This window comes from Chiloscyllium punctatum, chromosome 20, assembly GCF_047496795.1.
Source record: "Chiloscyllium punctatum isolate Juve2018m chromosome 20, sChiPun1.3, whole genome shotgun sequence".
NCBI classification, from domain to species: Eukaryota; Metazoa; Chordata; class Chondrichthyes; order Orectolobiformes; family Hemiscylliidae; genus Chiloscyllium; species Chiloscyllium punctatum.
The window spans coordinates 9,612,542-9,635,246 of record NC_092758.1 but is presented as its reverse complement, the minus strand read 5'-3'; the positions used below and the strand labels follow the sequence as shown (position 1 = coordinate 9,635,246).

The following is a 22,705-nucleotide window of genomic DNA, read 5'->3' as shown; positions in this document are numbered from 1 at the left end:
TGAGTCAACAAGAATGAAAACTGTGGAGGAAATATATAATTGTTTTTGTATTAGCTAAAATGTGCATACAAGAATGAAACGTGCCTGCAAATAATGGTAGATGTTACAGACAAATAGATAAGGTGCTGTGAGGATGTAGGTTAAGCCAGATATGCTTGTACAAGCAGTAGTTATAAGCATCTGTTTCCCACTTTTGCAAAAACACAAAAACAAACCCCAATTAAAAGGTCATAAGGATCAATATGGTTGGGGAAAGGGAGGAAATGTCACAGATGGGGGAAGTAGATAATAGTGAAGAAGGATATTCCTAAGAATGGGCCACAGCAGGATGTGGTGAAATGGCCGATTAAAACTTGTACGTTGTTATGCATAAGGCCGGATAAGGCAAGAGATAAACAATAGTAATGGGCACCAGGTTGGGAGTAGTGAATCCTATATAAGATATGCACTTGCTAAACTCTGTGTGCCTTACTTCAGGCACCACGCTTGCAAGCATATAATAAACATATTGATTGCTTCAAATCTTGTCTCGAACTGAAATTATTAAAGTGAGTGAGCTTTGTTTCTCACATAATGCAACAGCGTATAAAACAGTAATTGCTGCTCCTGGAATTTGAGGATATTCCTGGGGTGGGGGAGTCCAGAACTAGAGCGCATAGGTTTAGGGTGAAATGGGAAAGATATAAAAGTGACCTAAGGGGCCATGTTTTCACGCAGAGGGTGGTACGTGTATGGAATGAGCTGCCAGAGGATGTGGTGGAAGCTGGTACAATTGCAACATTTAGAAGGCACCTGGATGGGTATATGAATAGGAAGGGTTTGGAGGGATATGGGCCGGGTGCTGGCAGGTGGGACTAGATTGGGTTGGGATATCTGATCGGCATGGACGGGTTGGACCGACGGGTCTGTTTCCATGCTGTACATCTCTATAACTCTGTTCTGTACCAGACTTGGCAGTATCTGTGGGGAGGGTAAGGCTGGTTCAACCCAGGAACTGGTCCTCCCAATCCGAGAGGGGGCGCTGTGCTCGTAGGCTCCCACTGAGCGGGAGCCTCTTGTCCGGCTCGAGCTGTCTTTGGCGTGAGTGGTTGTTGTGGGGAGGGATTACTCAGTTTACGGCAGCGGGGGGAGCTCCGCGCGACAGTTTTGCGGCAGAAGGAGAGGAGTCGGAATGGCGTCGGGGAGTGGGGTGAGTCCTCCGGGGGGGGTTGGGGGTAATGGTCGGTTTAGCGGAAGTGGAGGGCAGGTTGAGTCCGATGTGACCGGGGCCCAGCCTTAACCGAGATCTGACCCGGAATAAACATACACCAGGCCCGAGAGGAAGGGGGGAAGCAAGGAGTGGGAGGTGTGGGAGAAGGGAAGGAGTGGGTTAAAGAGAGGGGAGCAGGGAGTGGAGGAAGGGGTAGTAACGGGGGGGGGGAAAGCACTGAGTGGGGGAGGGGAGCAGTAACGGGGCGAGAAGGGGTGCAGTGTGGGGAGTGGGAGCAGTAATGGGGGGAGGAGGTTGGAAAGCAGTGAGAGGGGGGAGGGGATCAGTAACTGGGAGGAGTGGGAGAGAGAGGGATCAGTAACTGGGGGGAGTGGGAGAGAGAGGGATCAGTAACTGGGGGGAGTGGGAGAGAGAGGGATCAGTAACTGGGAGGAGTGGGAGAGAGAGGGATCAGTAACTGGGGGGAGTGGGAGAGAGAGGGATCAGTAACTGGGGGGAGTGGGAGAGAGAGGGATCAGTAACTGGGGGGAGTGGGAGAGAGAGGGATCAGTAACTGGGGGGAGTGGGAGAGAGAGGGATCAGTAACTGGGGGGAGTGGGAGAGAGAGGGATCAGTAACTGGGGGGAGTGGGAGAGAGAGGGATCAGTAACTGGGGGGAGTGGGAGAGAGAGGGATCAGTAACTGGGGGGAGTGGGAGAGAGAGGGATCAGTAACTGGGGGGAGTGGGAGAGAGAGGGATCAGTAACTGGGGGGAGTGGGAGAGAGAGGGATCAGTAACTGGGGGGAGTGGGAGAGAGAGGGATCAGTAACTGGGGGGAGTGGGAGAGAGAGGGATCAGTAACTGGGGGGAGTGGGAGAGAGAGGGATCAGTAACTGGGGGGAGTGGGAGAGAGAGGGATCAGTAACTGGGGGGAGTGGGAGAGAGAGGGATCAGTAACTGGGGGGAGTGGGGAGTGGGAACTGACATGAATGCTGTCCAAAAAAGGGAAGAGAAGGGGGAGAGGAGTGGGGGCAACAACTTGGGGAGGTCAAAAGTGAGTTGGTAGTAACAGGATGGAGTGTGAAAATAATTGAGACCATAAATTAATATTAATAAATATGTGCAAGATTTATGGAAAAGGGCTACAGTTAATTTTTGAAAACTTTAGAAGTATTTGTGTGAGTTGGGAGCTCTTTAAAAACTTGGAGGTCTTTAAGTTTGGGACAAATTTGTCGCACGAGGTGCAGACAGCGAATGGTTGCACCTCTAGATGAAATGAAAACCAGGAAGTATCAATCTGAAAGGGTATTCAGGAGAAACATCTGTACCTGAAGAGAGTTAAGAATGTGGAACTCACTACCAAAGGGGGTGGTTGATGTGACTGGAACAGATGCATTTAAAATTAAGTTAAGCATCTGCGTGATAGAGAAAGGAAGGGGATGGTTGGGAGGTGTTGTGTGGAGCACAAACACTGACATAAACCATTTGAGCTGAACAGCTTTTATGTGCCTGTGCTGTACAGGCTTTGTAATAAATTATCTACAATCTTTAATTTGTTCTCTCCACCACTCATGTATGATGTGTACCACATAAAATTTGCATTGTAACAACATGAAGATTCCTCAGGTTGTACCTTCTAAATCTGTGATATCTATATCCCAACACCACCATTAAATTTTCTCTCGAGTTTCGCAGCATCCTAACTCAGAATTACTGCCATTTCTTCACTTTCATTAAGTCAAAATCCTGGAACTCAGAGTCATACAGCATGGAAACAAACCCTTCAGTCCAATCAGTCCATGTTGACCATATTCCCAAACTAACTTAGCCTGACCTGCCTGTGCTTGGACCATATTCCTCCTATTCATGTACTTATCTTAATGTCTTTTAAATGTTGTACCTCTAGCTGCATCCACCACTTCCTTGGGAAATTCATTCTACACACAAACCACTCTTGTGTAAAAAAGAATGCCTGTCATGCACTTAAGTCTTTCTCCTCTCACCTTAAAAATATGCAATCTTGTCTTGAAATCTCCCACCTGAGGGAAAAGTCACCTGCCATTCACCTTATCCATACCCCTCATTATTTTATAAACCACTAAGGTCATCTCTCAGCCCCTCATGCTCCAGTGAAAAAGTCCCAGCTTATCCAGCCTCTCCTTATAACTTAAACCCTCCACTCCTGGCAACATCCTGGTAAATCTCTTCTGAACCCTCTCCAGTTTAATAATGTCCTTCCTATAACTGGGAAACCAGAAGTGGACACAGTACTCCAGAGGAGGCCTCACTAACACACTGTACAGCCACAACATCACGTCGCAACTCCTATAACCAGATGTCTGAGCAATGAAGGCAAAACGTCTTCTTAACAATCCTATCTATATGTGATGCAAACTTCAAAGAATTATATACCTGAATCCCTATGTGTCTCTGTTTTACAACACTGCCCAAGGCCCTACTTTTAATTGTATAAGTCTTAACTTTGTTTTACCAAAATTTAATACTGTACCTCACATTAAACATGCTCCCTAACATGAAGGGCTTTTGCCCGAAATGTTGATTTCGCTGCTCCTTGGCTGCTGTCTGAACTGCTGTGCTCTTCCAGAATGCTCCCTAACAGCAATGTGGATCTACTTTCACCACTTGGACTGCAGCAGTTCAAGAAGGTAGCTCAGTATTACCTTCATGAGGGCAGTTAGAGATGGGCAACAAATGCTGGGTTTGATTTTTATCCTCATTGTTCCATGAATGAATAAAACGAAACTGGTAGATGGTCGATAAAAGGAAATATAAAGTGCAATGTGCATTGAAGGAGAATAAATGAGCTAATCATTTGTTCATGGTGGTCAGGAAAGAGATGAAATTTAACAATAAATACCATGTGTTAAAAAAAGAGGGAAACAGTCTCAATTAATTTTTCTACTAAACATTTATAGGACATGAAACATTACAGCGCAGTACAGGCCCTTTGGTTTCACAGGTCAGTACAACATCGAGGACCAATCTGAGGCCCATCTAACCTGCACTATTCCATTTACATCCATATGCCTATCCAATGACCATTTAAATGTTGGGAGTCTACTATTGTTGCAGGAAGGCTTGAACAGTTTTGGGGTCTTTCATCTAAAAAAAGATGAAAACTGGCCTTATAGAGGTTTTTAAATTGTGAACGGATTTGAAAGAGTAGAGGAGATCTTTCTCATTGTCAGAGAGTCTAAAGCTAGGCTTCATGAATGGAAATAAAGGTCATTGATAAATTCAAGCATGAATCCTGGTGAAACTTTACACATATTGGGTACAATGCAGAACTCTATGCAAGGCAAATTGAGGTAATTGCATGGGGCAAGAAAGAGGTTATGCTGATGTATATAATCATGGTTGAGGAGGCTTCTTAGAAATGATATACACATTTTAATTTGGTGACCTCAATTTTTATTGATGCTTCCCTCCTTCATCTCCCAAACAAAGATTAAGGTTTGCTCCATTGATATTGGTTCTAGCTACCTGTCACCAAATGTACATCCACATTCCACAATTCCTGAGCCACTTTCCTTACTAGTCCTTATTAAGATGCATTTAGGCCTGTTTATGGTCCCAAAGCTTGTTTGCTTTAGTAAATCCCCAAGAAAGAAACAGAGTTTCCAATTTGCAGGATCATAAAATTCAAATGTTAACAAGGAGTGACCTCTTTCAGAGGTAGATTGGTCATGACTTCTGCACAGATACATTTTGAACAGCCTTTCCACTTGAAGCATTTTAAATTATAGTAAGAATTAAAAATGGAATCTGGTATAAAGTGGACTTTCTCACCACTTTTAAATCTCTCATAAAAATTGTTGGAATAGGTGGACAGGTGAGAGCTGCAATTTAAAGTAGTGTGAGATTATATTTTATAAATGGAAATGTAAGTAGAAGTATTACAAAGTTGGGGTCTGCCTCTGATATCCTTTTGGTTACAGTAGTTATGATCATTTCTGTATGTGATCTTGTGTCTTGCTGTTTCATGTCTAATTATAAATGATGTAACCCAGGGATGCAACGAAAATTATGCATTTTGATGTAGTTTAATGGTGGATTCAAGAAAGAGACTTGGAAGTGTTGCTGCACAAATATTTGAAGGTAGGAAGATTGTTAGGTTAACAAAGCCATTCATAAGGCATGTGAAATCCTGGGTTTTATAAGTAAAGGTATATATTGTGAAGGCAAGGATATTATGATGGTATGCTAAATCTTTGGGTGGCGCTAGCTGGAGTATTGGGTCATTTCTGGTCACTATGGGAAGCACATGAAGGCTTTGGAAAGATTATAAAAAGATTGAACAGAATGTTTCCCAGAATTACAGTTATGTGGGTAGGCAGGGGAAACTGGATTTGTTTTTCATAAAACAGATTTGTTAGAGGTATTTAGAATAATGTTTCCAGTGGCTGTCATATAAATAAAGGGGAAACATTTAATGTGATTGTTGAGAACCAGAGGTGACAGGCAAAGCTTTTTTTGCAACAATTGGTGTGGGTTTGGAATACACAGAAGATGCTTGAAACATCTTCATTGCCAGCCTTGAAAAGTAAATTTCATAAATAATTTAAGCAAAAGTGAATTACAGACTCTGTATGCCAGCCTATTCACTCTATAGGCTGAATGGCCTTCTATAACGCACTATTTGATGCTATCATATGATGTGGTTTCCTTATTTTTTTCCATTGTATTTTTCTTGTCCTAACAAAGACAGGCTGGCAAATACTTTAAGTTAACGCTTCATTTTGTTAGTCTTGTGGACAAAGAGACCAGCAGTCAAAACAAGCTCCACCCCTTCCACTGGACCCCAATGTTGTCTTATAATGTGAGGGGTAATAATTAATTAATTACGTGCTCCATTCCTCTTTGTGACAGTGCCCAAGTTGTTTCTGACATTTACGTTTCTGTGCAGATGTTTATTACAACAACTGACCTACACTTTGAGGTTCTGCAATTCAAAGGTTCGTTGCATCAATGCTCGCCCAAGTGTTTTCTCAATTTCCATACTCCCTTAAAAGCATGGGGACCTCCCCTTCTGTGTTTGCCAGCAGGCCAATTGACCCAAAAGAATATTGTCATTACTCTGTGATAGTGTGCTTGGAATCAACACTGCCCCATTCCCAGAGATTGATTTCTTGATGTTATCAGCTCAGCGATGATAAGTCGTTAGCTCATTAGTTGCAGGATTGGACCTTTAGAAGATTTAGATTTATTTTTAGTTTTCTCTGTGCTCAGACTTCAGGAAGTCTCCTTGCTTCTCACTGGGTGTGGGTTAAACTGCAACCTGACCAATCAGAGGCTTGTTGCTATTCTGAGCTCTCCTTAACCCGTAACAAATGGTGCTACTTTTGGACCCAGCGTTTCCAAAAAGTAACATTGTTCCATATTCATCAGTTAGCTTCACTTGTTTTTCCAAAGCTGCAAACAATTTGTACATTTTTCCCTTTTTAAATTGGTGTTTGTTTTTCTCATTTTCAGCTCATAGTCCAAAAAAAGTGGTCTCTTACAATATTATCTTACTATACGTTTTTCACACACCTAATTTATATTTTGTAACTGTTGTTCTTTAACCCCATGAGATATAAATTTAATCCCTCACATGCTGCTTTTAACTTTGTATCAGGAATTAGATGAGGACTGTCCTCCAGTGACAGTCAGAAATCCTAAATGTGATGAAACAAAATGGAAAATGAATAGAAAGATGCTGATATGTGGATGTTGGAAAGATTGGGTTAAAATACATAATTCTGTCCAAGAATGGCAAAGTAATGCCATTTTTAAAAAAACAGACCAGCTCTTTACTTTTTATAGTTGTAGCAAGAGTAAAAATAAATGATTGTGGATTTCTTGATGCTCTTCATAAGGCTTTGAATGAAAATTGATTCCTTATTGTTCCAGTGTTATAAAACCAAGACCTGGGTGGTTGTGCACAGTTCCTTGTTAATGCTGAGCAGGACAATTCAGTTTCTTAATAATATTCAGTGAATGCCAGCAGATTATTTTACGATTGGGAGTATTGCAGTGGAACTTGTTCCATTGCTGATCCTATTGTAGTCTCCTCCTTAATTGTACAGCACAGATGGAATCCATTGGGCCCATGTACCTGTGTCAGCTGTTTGAAAATTAGATGAAGATGAATGCAACGCTGGCCTATATATTGCCAGACACAGAATTAAGGGTAAAATTCATGTTTTAGTAATACTAAACCCTGATTAGAGCACATCAGGAGAACTGTGCGCAGCTTAGCATGCTGCAGTGTAGGAAGGATTGACTTTGGAGGGATTTACCAGAATACTTGGACACAAACCATTAAGCTACAAATAACATTAATGTGAACTAGGGTTGTATTTCTTGGAGCTTTGAAGGTTAAGGATTCATTTGATTAAAGTTTAAGATTTTATGGGAGATACATACAGTGAGGAATAACCACTTCTGTTGAAAAGTCAAGCACACGTAGGCAGAAGCTGCAGATTAGAGCCACACAATTCAGGAGAGGAATTAGGAAATGCACAAGATGGCAGAAGAAAGAGTAACAAATTTCTGCAAATGATAACAACTACAAGGTCAGTTATTATATTTAAATCTTAGATTGATGGATGTTATTCAAGGTATTCAGGGTTAAGGGGAAAAGCTGGGTATGTGGACTTAGATCACAGACTAGCCATGATCTCACTGAGTAACAAATGAGGCATGAGGTGTAAATTGACCTTATCTTGTATCTATTCAAATATTTCATTTCCCAATTTTATCCAGTTTTCTCTTGACAGTTACTATTACATGTGCTTCCACCATCCTTTTTGCCAGTTCATTCCAGGTCACAATTGATTGCAACACCTGATTCTTTTATCAATGAACTTAAGTCTATGTCCTCTAGTTACTGACCCATTTGCCAATACAATCAGTGTCCAGTTAGTTGCTTTGTTGTTGAACACACCTCTGTTAAATCTCCTAATAACCATCTCTGCCTAAGAAGAGCCATCATGTTTCATGGAACATAGTCCCTAATCCCCTGTAAATTGTTGTTTGTTTTATCGTCTCCCTTGCCACTCACTTAATAGCAGCTAGGAAGGGGGAGCCTGGCTGATTTTCCTCTCTATCCCTTTCTGTTTTCCCACATGCATTTGGAGGCATCAAGGCCATTTCTAATAACTCAGTGATGTGAAATAAATCAGTTCAGCACCTACTTGCAGTCTTAATCACATTTCTGGGAGGTTTCCTCCAAGAAGGTTCAACGTACTGGAAACAGAACTAAAAACTCAGTGTTGAAAAGGAAGATCATTCTTTTTCGGAAGAAATCTAATATTTCCAACATTGGCACCATTCATCTGAATTGGATCAGTTCCTTTCTCTGAGCTGTATCTCTGTGGGCAGCATTCTCACCTGAGAGTCAAAAGGTTCTGGATTTAAATCTGTCTTTCAGGGACTTGAATAATCCAGGTTTGCACTGCCCAATGTAGCACTGAAAGAGTACTGCTTTGTCAGCCTTGCTATTGCAGATCTTAAGCCCCTCTGATAGGTAAAACAGATTCAATGGCACTACCTTCAGAAGAGGAGGGAATTCTTCAGTGCCTTTTGATCATCCTGCATTACAAAAATAGATTATCTGGTCATCGTCACCTTGAGAGTAACATGGCTCATTTGTTTTTGATTTTGTAACTAACTCGAGTTCAAGTACTCTTAATTGGTTGTAAGGTACTTTAAGAAGTCCTGAGGCTATGAAAGCTGCTATATAAATCTTTTTCTTTCTTTTCCACTCAAGCTGGTACCTGCTTGCAGGGCACACGTAATTTCCAGGGAATGGAACACATTTGATTGTTTTAATAAAAGTAAAATGCTGGCTGTACTGAAAATCAGAAATTTTAAAAAAAAAGTTAGAGAAACTCCACAGGTCTGGCAGCTTCTGTGGACAGGGAAACAAAGTTAACATCTTCAGTCTGATATAACTTTTTTTTGGAGCAGTTTTGATCAGTGAGTGTTTCATTTTATCCTGTTCCTAATTTTATCTTGGCTCTGTCCTCCATCCAGACAAAAAACATGGACTTCCGCAAGAAGTGGGACAAAGATGAGTATGAGAAATTGGCGCAGAAGCGTTTGCAAGAAGAAAGGGAGAAGCGAGATGGTGAGTTGATGTTTGAAGTGGCCAATCTGATCTGTTACAGGAGGTACTCTGAAATAACCTATATCTAGCTCCATATCCTAATCCATTCTGTTTTGATTTCAGCAAAGCCTCCAGTACCCATCAAGCGTGAACTTTTACGTCACAGAGATTATAAAGTGGATTTGGAATCCAAGTTAGGAAAAACCATCGTCATCACAAAAACGACACCCCAGTCTGAAATGGGAGGGTGAGTGTTTTCTTTCTTTCCTTTTTCCTCCTCTGAAGATACTGTCTGTGGCAGTGCAGGCTGCCTACAGGAAATGCTGATGGGATGGAGGAGGTAGGGTTTGTGCTGGGGGTATTGATTCAACAGAAGCAACCTGCCTTGCCCTATTCACTACCTGAGATCTGCTATCAAAATGTCACTGGACTGTGCTCAAGAACCCAGGATATTGGTCAGGGACATGAATTAAGATCCCACTATGACAGCCAGTGGAATTTAGATTCAATTATGTCTGGAGTCGAAAGCTGGTTTCAGTAGAATCATAGAATCCCTACAGTGTGGAAACAGGCCATTTGGCCCTGGAAGTGTACATTGACCCTCCAAAGAGTAATCCACCCAGACCCATTTCCCAATCCTATTACTCTACATTTGCCCCTAACTACTGCACCTAACCTATAATTCCCTGAACATCTTGGGCAATTTTAGCATGGCCAATCCACCTAACGTGTACACCTTTGGATTGTGGGAGGAAACCGGAACACCGAGAGAAAACCCACGCAGACACTGGGAGAACGTGCAAACTCTATACAGACAGTTGCCCGAGGCTGGAATCGAACCTGGCTTCCTGGTGCTGTGTAATATTCATAATGAAAGACTTCAATTGATTTTCATAAAACCTCATCTGGTTCATTATCTTTCGGAAAGGCAATCTGCCTCCCTTTTTGGTTCTGGCCTCCGTATGAATTCCAGACTCTCGGCAATCTTAACCTTTTTTGGAAGAATGGGCTCATATTGGACAACTGGGGATGGACAACAAATCCTGGCATTGCCACTTATGCTAATGCATCATGAAAGGATAAAAACAAAACTTGTGTCTAAGACTGGTGCTAGACTGGCGTGTTGTGTTCCCTGTTGGCTTTTTTGAGTATATAGCGTGAAGCTTAGGAGTCAGGGTAAGAGAGTTTTGAACTGCATGTGAGCTGAGATCTAGCTTTGACTTGATGAGTGTCACTCCCACCTCTGACTTTGAAAAATGTGAATTTAAGTGCCCAAAGCAAAGTTGTTCTAAATTTACTGACAGTAAACTTTTACTGAAAGAGTAAATATTATTCTTGTTAAATGCATCAAAACTTGTTCACCTGTAAGTTGTATTAAAGAATAGACTGAGCATGAGTTTTGCACACCTATGCAGTGGAAATATAATCTTAAAGCCAGAGAGCAGTTTGGAAACATGTCTGCAGACCCATAACCCTCTGAGATATCTGTGCTTCCTAATTCTGGACTTTGGGAGCATTCCCAATTTGATTCACACCATTCGTTGTGCCCCAAGCTTTTGAATACTCCCGGTTCCTCTCTTTGCTCACTTTAAAACACTCCTTAAAATCAACCTCTTTGAGCAAACATTTTAGTCATCTGATCTAAAATGTCTTTATGCTCCTCGGTTTCATAGTAAATTCTGTAGTTTCCTGGTGAAGCAACCTTGGGATGTTTTGTTCTGCTAAAGTTGCTCTATGAATATCGTTGTTCAGACACACGTAGAAGTACAGAACGTGGTCCCACAAAAAGTACAGATGCAAGTACAATTAACCATTTTAAATGAGATCAATATATTTTTGCTAACCAAGTACTTAAAGGAAAATGATGCCAATGTAAGGGGATGGAGTTAAGATTACAGATCTGCCCTGATCTCCCTGAGTGATGGAGCAGGTTGAACGGACTAACTGACTTCTTTCTACTACTGTGGACCATGGAATGATGTAGTTGTAAACTGCTAGGCTAAAGTAGAAGGTGGACTTTTCACTAAGAAGGGAGTCTCTGGTTATCTGGGTAAGTGGAAATGGGGTTCAGGCCAAAATCAGATCAACCAAGAACCTTATTAAATGGTGTAGGTTCAAGGGACTAAATGTCCTACTTTCCTAATTTGTTTGTAAGAATTATCGTCTGTAAAAATAATCCTTTTTCACTGCCTCCCATCTTTTAAACTTAGTTTGACTGTGGTTTCTTTTGACAGATATTACTGTAATGTTTGCGACTGTGTAGTGAAGGATTCCATCAACTTCCTGGATCATATCAATGGCAAAAAGCGTAAGTGAACAGTACAGGAATGGGTGGCAGATGACAGCAGTGTAACCGTACGTAGTTCTATTATTTCAGGATTTTAGTGTAATGTGGTTGCTGTACATTTATAAAACATGTTACTTATTGTGCAGACTGTCACTGTTTTCATTAACGCGAATCGGCAGTAACGTGATTGGTGAATAGGGAATGCTGTTTCTAAAATGTGAACTTTAAAAGTGTGTGTTGGCTATAATGTGATTAGAAAGCCAATGTTTTGTCTGTGTTGTGCAATTTTTGTGTAGCGTGGGGTCGCACAGGAACACAACTATCGTGTTCTTGAAGAGCTACCTCTATATTGGTAAAAATACATTGTGGGGGGGGGGTGGGGGAAAGGTGTCTGAACCTTGTGTAGTCCTCTCAATTCAGCAGAAGCATCAGTAACCAGAAAAAGCAGATACTTATCTGAAAGGATTGTGGAAAGAGTTTTTTTTAGTTTGATTTATTATTGTCACACGTACCTCAGTACAGTGTAAAGTTTTGTTTTGCGTGCAGTACAGGCAGATCATACCATATAAAGTGCATCATAGAACAGAGCAAGGAATACAATGTTAAGGCTGCAGGGAACGTGCACACAAAACGATATCAATTGTTTTAAATTTAAAATTTGAGAGGTCCATTCAGAAATCTGATAACAGGGAAGAAGCTGTTGGTAACTTCCAAATTGAATTGAGAAGAGCAATTTTACAAGCTAATGGGGAAAAGACAGTTAAAAGATGAAGTTCTTCCACACAGCTTGCATAAACAGGATCTCCTCTTTCTATATATGATTCTGTTAAGTTGTTACCCACCTCTGCCACTCGCAGTGATGTAGCTGGAATTCAGAGTACTTAACCCTGCTACAAAGCTCAAGATCTATCACTGGTTGCTAGCATTATGTGGAATGACAGTGTGGTTCAATAATTTTCTAGTGACAACACCAGGTCATGAATTTTCAAAATCCATCAAAATATGAGCTGCGCCTGTTCAGTAACAGTATAGATTGTAGATTACAGTGATGGAAGAAATGGTGATCGATGAAATGGGTGCACCACAGCAATGGAGAATGACCATGTTGATGGGTGTCAGAAGGCTGTGAGAGGCAGTTACATCACAATAATGGGAGAAACTAGATAGACATACAGGATGAGGACTGTGGTCATGGGAGAAGCAGGGGAGTAGCGATCATGAGATTGGGTGGCTACTATGAATTGAGAAAAATGAAAGGTGCAGAATGCTGTGATTTTGAGGGGGTGTGGAATCTTGTTCAAGTGGAGGCCACATTAATAGAGGAAGAGGGAGTGAGTAGAAGAAATGTTGAGTTTGATAAAATAAAAGTGGGAGATGCCATTGAGGGGAATTGAGGCGTCTAAGGATTTAAAAGAAAGGAGAGCAATGGTTACATCCTCAGATACTAAAGGAAGTAGCTGCAGAAATAGTGGATGCACTGTTAGTAATCTTCCAAAATTTCTTTGAATGTGGATTCCCAGAGGATTGCAAAACTGCCCATGTAACACTGCTCATCAAAAAAAGCAGGGAGACAAAATAATGTAACTATAGACTTGTTATCTGTCATTGGGAAAATGCTCAGGACTAATAAAATATTTAAAAATACATAATATATTCAGGTTTCATGAAGAGGGAATGATGTATTATAATTCTTTGAGGAGCTAACAAACTAGTAGATGAAGGGGAGCCAGTAGCCATAATGTGTTTGGATTTCCAAAAGCCATTCGATAAGGTACTCATCAAAAGCTACTTCATAAGGTTAGAACCCATGTTTTTGGGGATGGTATATTAGCAGGATTAGAGGAGTGGCTAACTAACAGAAAACAGTTTAATTCAAGGTGGCATTTCAGAATGGCAATCTGTAACTAATGGAGTACCAAAGGGATCAGTGCTGGGGCCCTGATTATTAAGTCTTTATTAATGACTTGGATGGCTGAAGTGAATGTACTACAGCCAGGTTTGTGAATGGCATAAAAATAGCTGAGTGTGGAAATCGTGAGGATGACACAAAACATCTGCAGAGGGATAGACAGGCTAAGCGCGTGAGCAGAAATTTGGTAGATGGAATATAATGTGGAAAAATTAGGTTATGCACTTTGGCAAGAAGAATAGAGGAGCTGAATATTATTTAAATGGAGAAAGACTGCAGAAAACTGCAGCCCATTGGGAATTTAGGATCCTTGTGCATGAATCACAAAAAGCTAGAATCCAAGCTCAGCAGGTAATTGGGAAGGAAAATGAAATGTTCACCTTTGCTTGAAAGGGAATGGAATACAAAAATAAGGAGGCCTTGCTGAGATTAAAGAAGGCACAAGTCAGACTACAGCAGGACTGCCATGCACAGTTTTGGTCCCCTTACCTAATGATATAGATACTAGTGTTGGAGATAGTTCAGGAGGTTTACTAGCTTGCGGAGGTTTTAATGATGAGACTAAAGTAGGTTGGACCTATATTCATTAAAGTTTAAAACAATGAGAGCTGGCCTTATTGGAACATGTAAGATTCTTAGGAGACTTGACAGGATCTATGGAATCAAAGAGCTGCCCAGACTGATACTTAAGTATATTCAAGGCTGAGATAGTCTGATTTTGTTTATCAGTAAGGAAATCGAGGGTTATGGGGAGGAGGAAGGAAAATGGAGTTGAGGATTATCCGATCAGCCATGATCTCTTTGAATAGTAGAGCAGACTCCATTGGCTGAATGGCCTCCTGCGGTTTCTTTGTCTTGGCCTTATTACTCAGACTGGCTTAATGTTCCAAATATATTAATTACATTTAGGAAACAGTGTCTTCCACAGCATTATTTCCAGCCTTTGGATTACTACTATGGTACCACTATGTCACCACCTGAATCTTCAAAGCTTGTCCACCATCTCCAAGGCAAAGTCAGGAGTGTGATGGAATACTCCCCACTTGCCTGGATGATTCCGATTCCGACAACTCTGGACTACTTGCATCTAGAAGGACAAGGTCAGCAGATACATGGGAACACCAGTGCACACAACTTCCTGTCTGAGTTCTGACTTTGAACTTAATTTGTGGTGCTAGGTCAGAAAGTTGGAACTCCCTTACTCCCAGCAATGGTGTACCCACACACCGTGCACTGCAGCAGTTCAAGGAGGCAGCTTACCTTCTCCAGGTTAATTCAAGTTGGGCAATAAATGATTGCCAAAAAATTATCACCCATTCCCCCACAACTTCCCTATTGTCACATTACATCGACACTGAGACCAGTTTTAGCATGCTGCCCTATGGAATTTGCTGTCTTTAAAGGCACAGGGAATATCATTGGATTTTCTTATTTGTGTAAATCTATTACTACAGTAGACCACCATGGGAAGGTGGGTTGTATACTAACTCCAGAACCGCTGTCTACATTGTTCTGTTATCTGTGAGATTTGGAGAACCAGTAATCCCAAATGATTTCACCTACATTAAATACAAAACACCCTAACTGGATCAGATGATCCAGCTCATGTTTTGATATATACTGTTGGTCTGATTTCTATATTGAATAAATCAGAAGAATGGTTGATGGCTTGACAGAGCCCTGAGAGATAAAATGGGCTCACATCCATGTTAAGCTGGGTTAATTTTTATGCTCACAGTGAAAGGAGTTATGAAACTTTATTTATCCCATAAAATTGGCTGCTGTTCACAGTAAGGTTTGGATCTGCTTCAGTAATGATTAGATGCAGAATTAAAATTCCACAATGTTCAAAAAATACATTCCAAAGGAGCCAAAATACTGTCCAGGCTGCACATCACGTTGTGGTCAGGTGCATTGAGTTTATTGGCGACTACGGTAACATAGGAGATGAGTACAGAATGGTTCCAAATCTTGCGTGCATGTCACGGTACTTAATATTTGTGTGAACACCTGGGCTCTTTGCTCTAAGCTGAGCATTAGTATGGTGTGTTCCAGTTCATGAATGAAGTATTGGATGGCATATAAATTAGACTCTGCTTTCATTCAGTTGACAAACATTGGCTGTTTTGGCATGGGTTTTAAACAAGATTCCAACTGTTACCGCCTGTGGCCCTCCCTATCACCGTACCATAGATCTCATGGGCACTGTTGTGTGAATGTGCCAACTTGGAGCAGGGAGTAGGCAATTTAGCCCCTGAAACTTGCTGTGCCTTTCTGTAAGATTCTGACCAATTTGGTTTCTCCTCTTTCAAGCCTATTCCCAATAACCTTTTACAACTTGTCACAGTGTCTTTCTCATGAGGCATTTGTTTCTGATTATCTGGTATTTTTAATTAAACTAATAAAAGATAGATGTAAAAGCATTCTTGGATAAATAACAATTTTGAGATCTCTGGACTTGGCTTCATCCAAATTCAGCTAGATTAGGGGAGGCAATGGCCTAGTGGTATTATCACTGGACTGTTAATCCGGAGACCCATGTAATGTCTTGGGGACCTGAGTTTGAATCTCACCACAACAGATGGTGGAATTTGAATTCAATAAGTATCTGAAATGAAGAATCTAATGACTACTATAAATCCATTGCCAATTGTCAGAAAAACCCATCTGGTTCACTAACATCCTTTTGGGAAGGAAACTGCCGTTCTGAACTGGTCTGGCCTACATATGACTCCAGACCCACAGCAATGTGGTTGACTCTCAACTGCCTCTGGGTAATTAGAGATGGGCAATAAATGCTGCCTAGCCAATGACGCCCTCATCCTGTTACAGAATTTGCTTTCATTTAAGTGTGCTTCCCCCCTTTTAAATTCATGGTAGCTGAACCAACTTTGCACAAACAGCAGCAGAAATGAGACATTTGGTACCACCTGCTTTAGGGAATGATGCAGCATTCAGTGAGGCCATGCAGTCCATCCTGTCTCTGCCAGCTGTTTGAGAGAGCTGTCCAATTTGAACCACTCCTCTTGCTCTTTAACTATAACCCAAGTATGTCTCCTCTATTGCACTTGTAATATGGTCAAAATAGTCAGTTGGTGATGAGGAAATCCTTTTGCTATTGGTTAAGGGATATAGCAGATATATCTGAGCAGGTGTGGGTCATTTAGCCCTTTGAACCAGTTCTATGATTCATTTAGATCAATATCTTATCTGCAAACAGCCACCTTGATTCATTAACCACAGAGATGTCCAGACCTGATGGTAATCTTCCAATCTCAGTTTTAAGTTTTAATTGAACTCCAGCCTCAGCAGCTTTTAGGAAGAGAGTTCCAGATTTCCCCTCCCCTTTGAATGAGGAATTGTTTATTGATGTCATAAATGGCCTAGCTCTAAGTTTATGATTGTATCGTCTTGTTCTAATCTCTCACGTTTGCCTACTGGGCCCAATTCCCACTTTAGACTCTTAGATTAACCTGCAAACATCTATACAGTAGGTGGTACAAGTTGAAAAGTGTGGCGCTGGAAAAGTACAGCCGGTCAGGCAGCAACCGAGGAGCAAGAGAGCCAACGTTTCGAGCATGAGCTCTTCATTAGGAATAAAGAGCTCTTGATGAAGAGCTCATGTTCGAAACATTGACATTCCTGCTCCTCGGATGCTGCCTGACTTGCTGTGCTTTTCCAGTACCACACTTTTCAACTCTGATCTCCAGCATCTGCAGTCCTCACTTCCCCCTACTGTGAGGTACAAGCCTAATTTGATGCAATCTGTCTTCATTATTTACCATTTCAACATGCTGTCATTCTGGTGAAGCTGTTTTATGCTCTTCTGCATTCTAGACATCTTTCATGATGTGCAGTGTCAGACAGAATGCAACACTGAATAAGTGCGGCAGAATGATGTGTTGCCTTGATTCTTCCTTAAAGTGTATCTTTTATACTTGCGGGTCAGTGAGCTGTGCCAACAGATTTGATTTGATGTTGTTATAACTCGATAGACCAACGGAATTTGGGGATGTCAATGAAGGTGGAACGCTCGACTCTGGACCAAGTAAAGAAACGTTTTGAGGTCAATAAGAAGAAAATAGAGGAAAAGCAAAAGGAATACGATTTTGAGGAGCGCATGAAGGAACTCCGGGAAGAGGTAAGATTTGATTGGGGCCTTGGTGGAGATGAGGGCACCTCTGTTATCTTGGGTACTTAATTATATGAATGTTTTTGCTTATAGGTTGCCGTATGAAAAGAGTCCCTCAACCTGCATCACTTTTCAAAAGAAATTTCACAATGTTGTCACTGCTGTTTGCTGTGTGCAAGTTTTTATATTTTCTATATCACAGCAGCGACTACACTTCAAAGCAAGTACTTATTTGGGTGTAGGGTGGTTTGAGATGACATGACATTGTGCCAGGTGCTACACAAATGTACATTTGCTCTTTTTGTTCAGAAGGTGTATGCAGCCTGACCAAAGTGAAATGGTTAGCAGTTCTCCCTCTTGCGTTGACCTGATTTCATTGCTGGAATGTTGGTAGCTGTGCCTTCAACTCTGGAATTCACTCCCTGATTCACACTATCTGTTCACCTCCACACTCTGTTCACCTCTCTTGCACCTTAGAATCTGAATTTTTTGACCAACTCCTCTTCCCTATTGTTTCCTTATCCTAGTCTGTGTTACAGGTTTCCCTAATTATGCTTCAGTGGAATGCTTGGGGGTATTTTGCATTGTAAAGGGAAGTATTTAATGCAAGTTGTGTTGTTGTAGGAGGAGAAAGCGAAGGCATACCGGAAAGAGAAACTGAAGGAGAAAAAGCGGAAAGCGGAGGAGGAGTTGACATTTGAGGACGACGATGAAATGGCAGCAGTGATGGGATTTTCTGGCTTTGGTTCGTCAAAAAAGAATAGCTGACCTATCCCACCAGATTGATACAAGACAGCCCTTTACTGACTTTTATCTCTTTCCCACCTCCCTTTGTGATCCTTTTTTAATTCCACTCCCCCCCCCCCCCAAAAACCCAATTGAGTGGGAATGTGAACAGCGTGACTGAAGGTGCATTTATTAATAAAGGATTCTTCTGTTTAAAGTTACAAGTACCCCTTCTCCAACACCTTTTTACAGAAAGGTTTCAGCAGTATTTAGGCTGCAGGTTGCATGGCTTTTGCCTTCAACTATTCCATGTTTAGGAATGGTAAAGGAGAAGCCATGAAATGCCCCCCATTTCCTGAGCTTACTCTTGCTTGGTTGAATCCCTGTTAACCAGGAAGCAACAGTTCCACTGAGTTTGATCTGTGCTGGCATGGGCGATCATGTCCAGGACAATGTTTATGGAGGTACACTTGGGTTCAGCACCCTTTGGGCCAAGGAGGTGAAAATCGGGCAGAGTTCCCACTGATTATTTTGTAGTGATCTTGCAGAAAATATTCATACGTGCACAATCTCTTCTGATTGAAGCTAAGCTGCCACATGAGACATGGCCACTTGATGGAGGGCTCCTGCCCTACACAGTAAACAAACCAGCAATTCTAATGATGCATCACTTGTTTTTCTTAAATTCGGTCCATGTCAGTCCAGGTGAAATCCTTTATTATGCATCTTACAATTGACCAACTGATGATCTGAATTCAGGCCCTCAAATAATTCAATGAATTGAATGTATTTGTCTGTTTCTGTGAAGGAGAGATTCAAACATTGAGCTGCAAGAATGAAGGTCTGAAGTTCTTTTTAATAGCAAGATGTTTTCTAAGCCTCTCAAATTCATTGTTGACTGCTGTTTTCTATGAAATTTGCAATCTTTGTAGAATTTTAACATGGCGATATTATCCATAGCAGATATAACAAATAATAGTGACAAGCTTTCCTTTGTGGTTTGATGTGTCTGTTCCTGACTCTCAAACAGCAGAATGCCTGCCCATTAAGTTCGCCAATCTCAGTCACAGTCAATTGATTTCCACAACTTTGAATTGAACGTAGATGAAATAAATCAAAAAGTGTATTCCTGGTTCTCATTGATGTGGAGGTGCTGGTGTTGGACTGGGGTGGACAAGGTCAGAAGTCACGTGACACCAAGTTATAGTCGGTCACAAGCTTCCAGTGTACTGCTGAGTTGTCAGGAGAAGAAGCAGCGCTCTGCTGGACTATAACCTGGTGTCGTGTGACTTCTGACCTGATTCTCATTAGCAACTTGCACTGAATATGTTTGAAGTCGAACTGATGATGCTTTCTTTCCCATAGCCCTACATTTTTGTTTCTGTTTACATGTACAGTATGTTTTCAATTCCCATTTAAAATTACTGTTGAATCTGTTTTCATGATTGTTTTAGGCAGTGAATTCCAGATCATCCTTACCTGGGTGTTTAAAGAAAATAATGCTACTTCTTATTTCCCTATGATTATTGTGGTAATTTTTTTAGACTTGTTTGACCTCACCCAGTTTGGGAATGTTTTTGAGAATGATCTTCAAATGGAAAATGGTTCGGGATATGGTCCTGTGTAATGGGGCATGGGTAAAGTTTATTTCTATGTTCCTGGATAATAGAGGAAACATGAAGACCTCGAAAAACTGCAAGCTGCCCAGAGCCTAGATGTTTTCAAGAGTAATGGATTGTCCTGAAATTCTTCATCCTGCCAGGCTAATTTATAAACCAACTCAATCAGAAAGTCAAACAGTGAATGATTTGTATCTGAAGAGTTGTTTAAATGCAGTGAGATGTTCCTGTTTTGGATTTCCTTTGTGTTTTGTGCTGTGCTCTGAAGTTTCTACTTGTGCTTTACTTTCTTCTCTTTCAGTTGACACTTACAAATACAAGAGGTTATTTTTATTTCTTACTGTGTGTGATCTCCATTAAAATAACTTGGCATCTGCGACTTTATTTTAATTAAAGGTGACCGAAATTTTCAATTGGTTTTAAGACATTTCCCTAAAGAAAAAGCAACTTAATTCCCAAATTTCCCTCCCTATGTGGCTATTTAATCAGCTGCCATCTTCCCTGATTGATTGACATATGTACACCTCAGCTCTCCCTTTCACTGCCATTAATATACAGTTTAGTTCATTGTTTGCTGTGACCATAATTTATATTCCTGTGGACAGGCCTTGAATTAATAGTGATATACTCTGCTATATCCACAATGCACAGTGGTAGTAATGTATATTATTGGCAAGATGCACAACTCACCAAGGCTCCTTTGACCTCTACCACTGAAAAACCAGGATAGTAGATGCATAGGAGCACAGCTAATTGCAACTTCCCTCCAAGCCACACACTGTCCTAACTTGGAACTACATTGCCATTCCTTCATTGTCACTGGGTTAATATTTAGCAATTTCCTCACTATCAGCACTGTGATTGTATTGCTGAAGTACTTCAAGAATGCAGCTCACAACCACTTTCACAAAGGGAATTTGGCAAATGTCATAATCCTTGTCCGCTACATCCACAACGAATTAGAACAACATTATGGATCAATTGATTTCAATGCATAGGGGTGACAGCTTTAAGGAAATGGCTATAAATTTTAGTTTCAAGAAACACAGAAGGAAAGTTCAAACTAGTATTGACTTGGGCAAAGACTCATTTTCTGATTGGACTAGTCCTTTTGATGATTTCATTAGTTATCTGCAAGGATATCAGCAGCCAAAAGGCCTAGCTTTACAGCAGGAGAACATTCACTCGCATTAGGAGAAAATGAGGACTGCATATGCTGCAGAGTCAAGAAGTGTGGCCACAATTTTTGATATTAACTCATGTTGCAAACAAAAGGTCGCAGTTTATGCCCTATGGCAATGTAAATTTCAGTGTTTCACTCCATGTAAGAAATTAGTGTTAGAAAAATTTCACCTAGAGAAAGAGGAGGTGAAAAAATTGCAGGGCTTCGAATATCACAATGGCTATTGATGTTGTAAAGGTGCAAGGCAATTAACAGGGCTGATTGTCAAATAAGACTCGAATCAAGCTGCAAAGGCAGCATTAGAACAGGTTACCAAAACTGCCTATAGAGGTAGATTTTAAGAGAATTAAAGGAGAGTCATACAGCACGGAAGCACATTCTTCGGTCCGACCCTTCCATGTCAAACATAATCCCAAACTAAGCAAGTCCTACCTGCCTCATATTGGCATGTATCCCTCCCAACTCTTCCTATCATGTACTTATCTAAATGTCTTTTAAACATCGTAACTGTGCCCACATTCACCACTTCAGCGAAGTTCGTTCCACACGTGAACCACCCTTGCGTAAAAAATTGCTCCTCAAGTCTTTTTAAAATCTCTCTCACCTTAAAAATATGCCTCCAGTCTTGAAATCACCCATTCTCGGTGGAAGACAGCTACAGTTAACACTATTGAGAAGCCCAGGGCCCATGCAGCTGAAGATTGAAAGTGAGACCAGGGAAGTATTCCAGAACTGGAGACAATGTTGGTCAATGAGCATCGCATGAATGGGATCCAGTGTGAGATACTATACAGACATCAGAGTTCTGGATTGCATAAAGTTAATCCAGGGTTGAAAATGGATGGTTGGCCAGGAATGTGTCAGGATATACAAGATTCGAGGAAACAACAACTGGAACAGGATTTCATCAACAGAAGAACTGAGGCAATGATGGGAATGGGCTGCAAAACCTGGTTCATGGAACTTACATATGGTCGGAAGTTCACTGCGGGGTCAAACAGAACATCAAGCTTGTAACCTGTCTGGTTCAGCATCGGTGAGAAAAAGGAGGGTTAGATTTGTCAATTGGGGAACAGAGCTGGTGGTAGGGACTGAGGACAATACAGGAACATAAGAACAAGTGCACTTGGCCCTTTGAGTCTGCTCGACCTTTCTATAAGATCAGAGCTGATCTAATTTTAACCACAACTCTACATTGCTGCATGTCCCAGTTAAACTTCCATCCCTCTTGTTCATACCATCTACTTCCACCTAAAAAACTTTTATAGATTCTGCCTTTTAAGGAAGTGATTACCAAAAACTCACAACTCTATGAGAGAAAAAAAATGTTTCCGATCTCTATTTTAAATGTGTGGCTCCTTATTTTTAAACTATGATCCCCTATTCTAAACAATAACTGATTTTGATATTTAATTGGAGCAAATACTGATTAAAATTTGGCAGTTACTGAGCCTGAGATGTGACCTCCTTATTATTGAAGCAGGATGGTGATTGATTACAGTGTAAATTATTATAGTGTGACTAGAATTCAGAAAACTAAATTATC

General features: G+C 41.0%; 1 protein-coding gene across 1 annotated transcript; it reads left to right on the top strand.

The window, feature by feature from the left end:
* Positions 1–1,074: 1,074 nt before the first annotated feature.
* zmat2 (zinc finger, matrin-type 2) lies at positions 1,075–20,309 on the top strand. The gene is made up of 6 exons (XM_072590274.1): positions 1,075–1,189; positions 9,231–9,324; positions 9,427–9,550; positions 11,538–11,611; positions 17,495–17,640; positions 18,256–20,309. The coding sequence occupies exons 1-6, from the start codon at positions 1,172–1,174 to the stop codon at positions 18,397–18,399; spliced, it is 600 nt and encodes a 199-aa protein (XP_072446375.1). The 5' UTR covers positions 1,075–1,171; the 3' UTR covers positions 18,400–20,309.
* Positions 20,310–22,705: the final 2,396 nt, after the last annotated feature.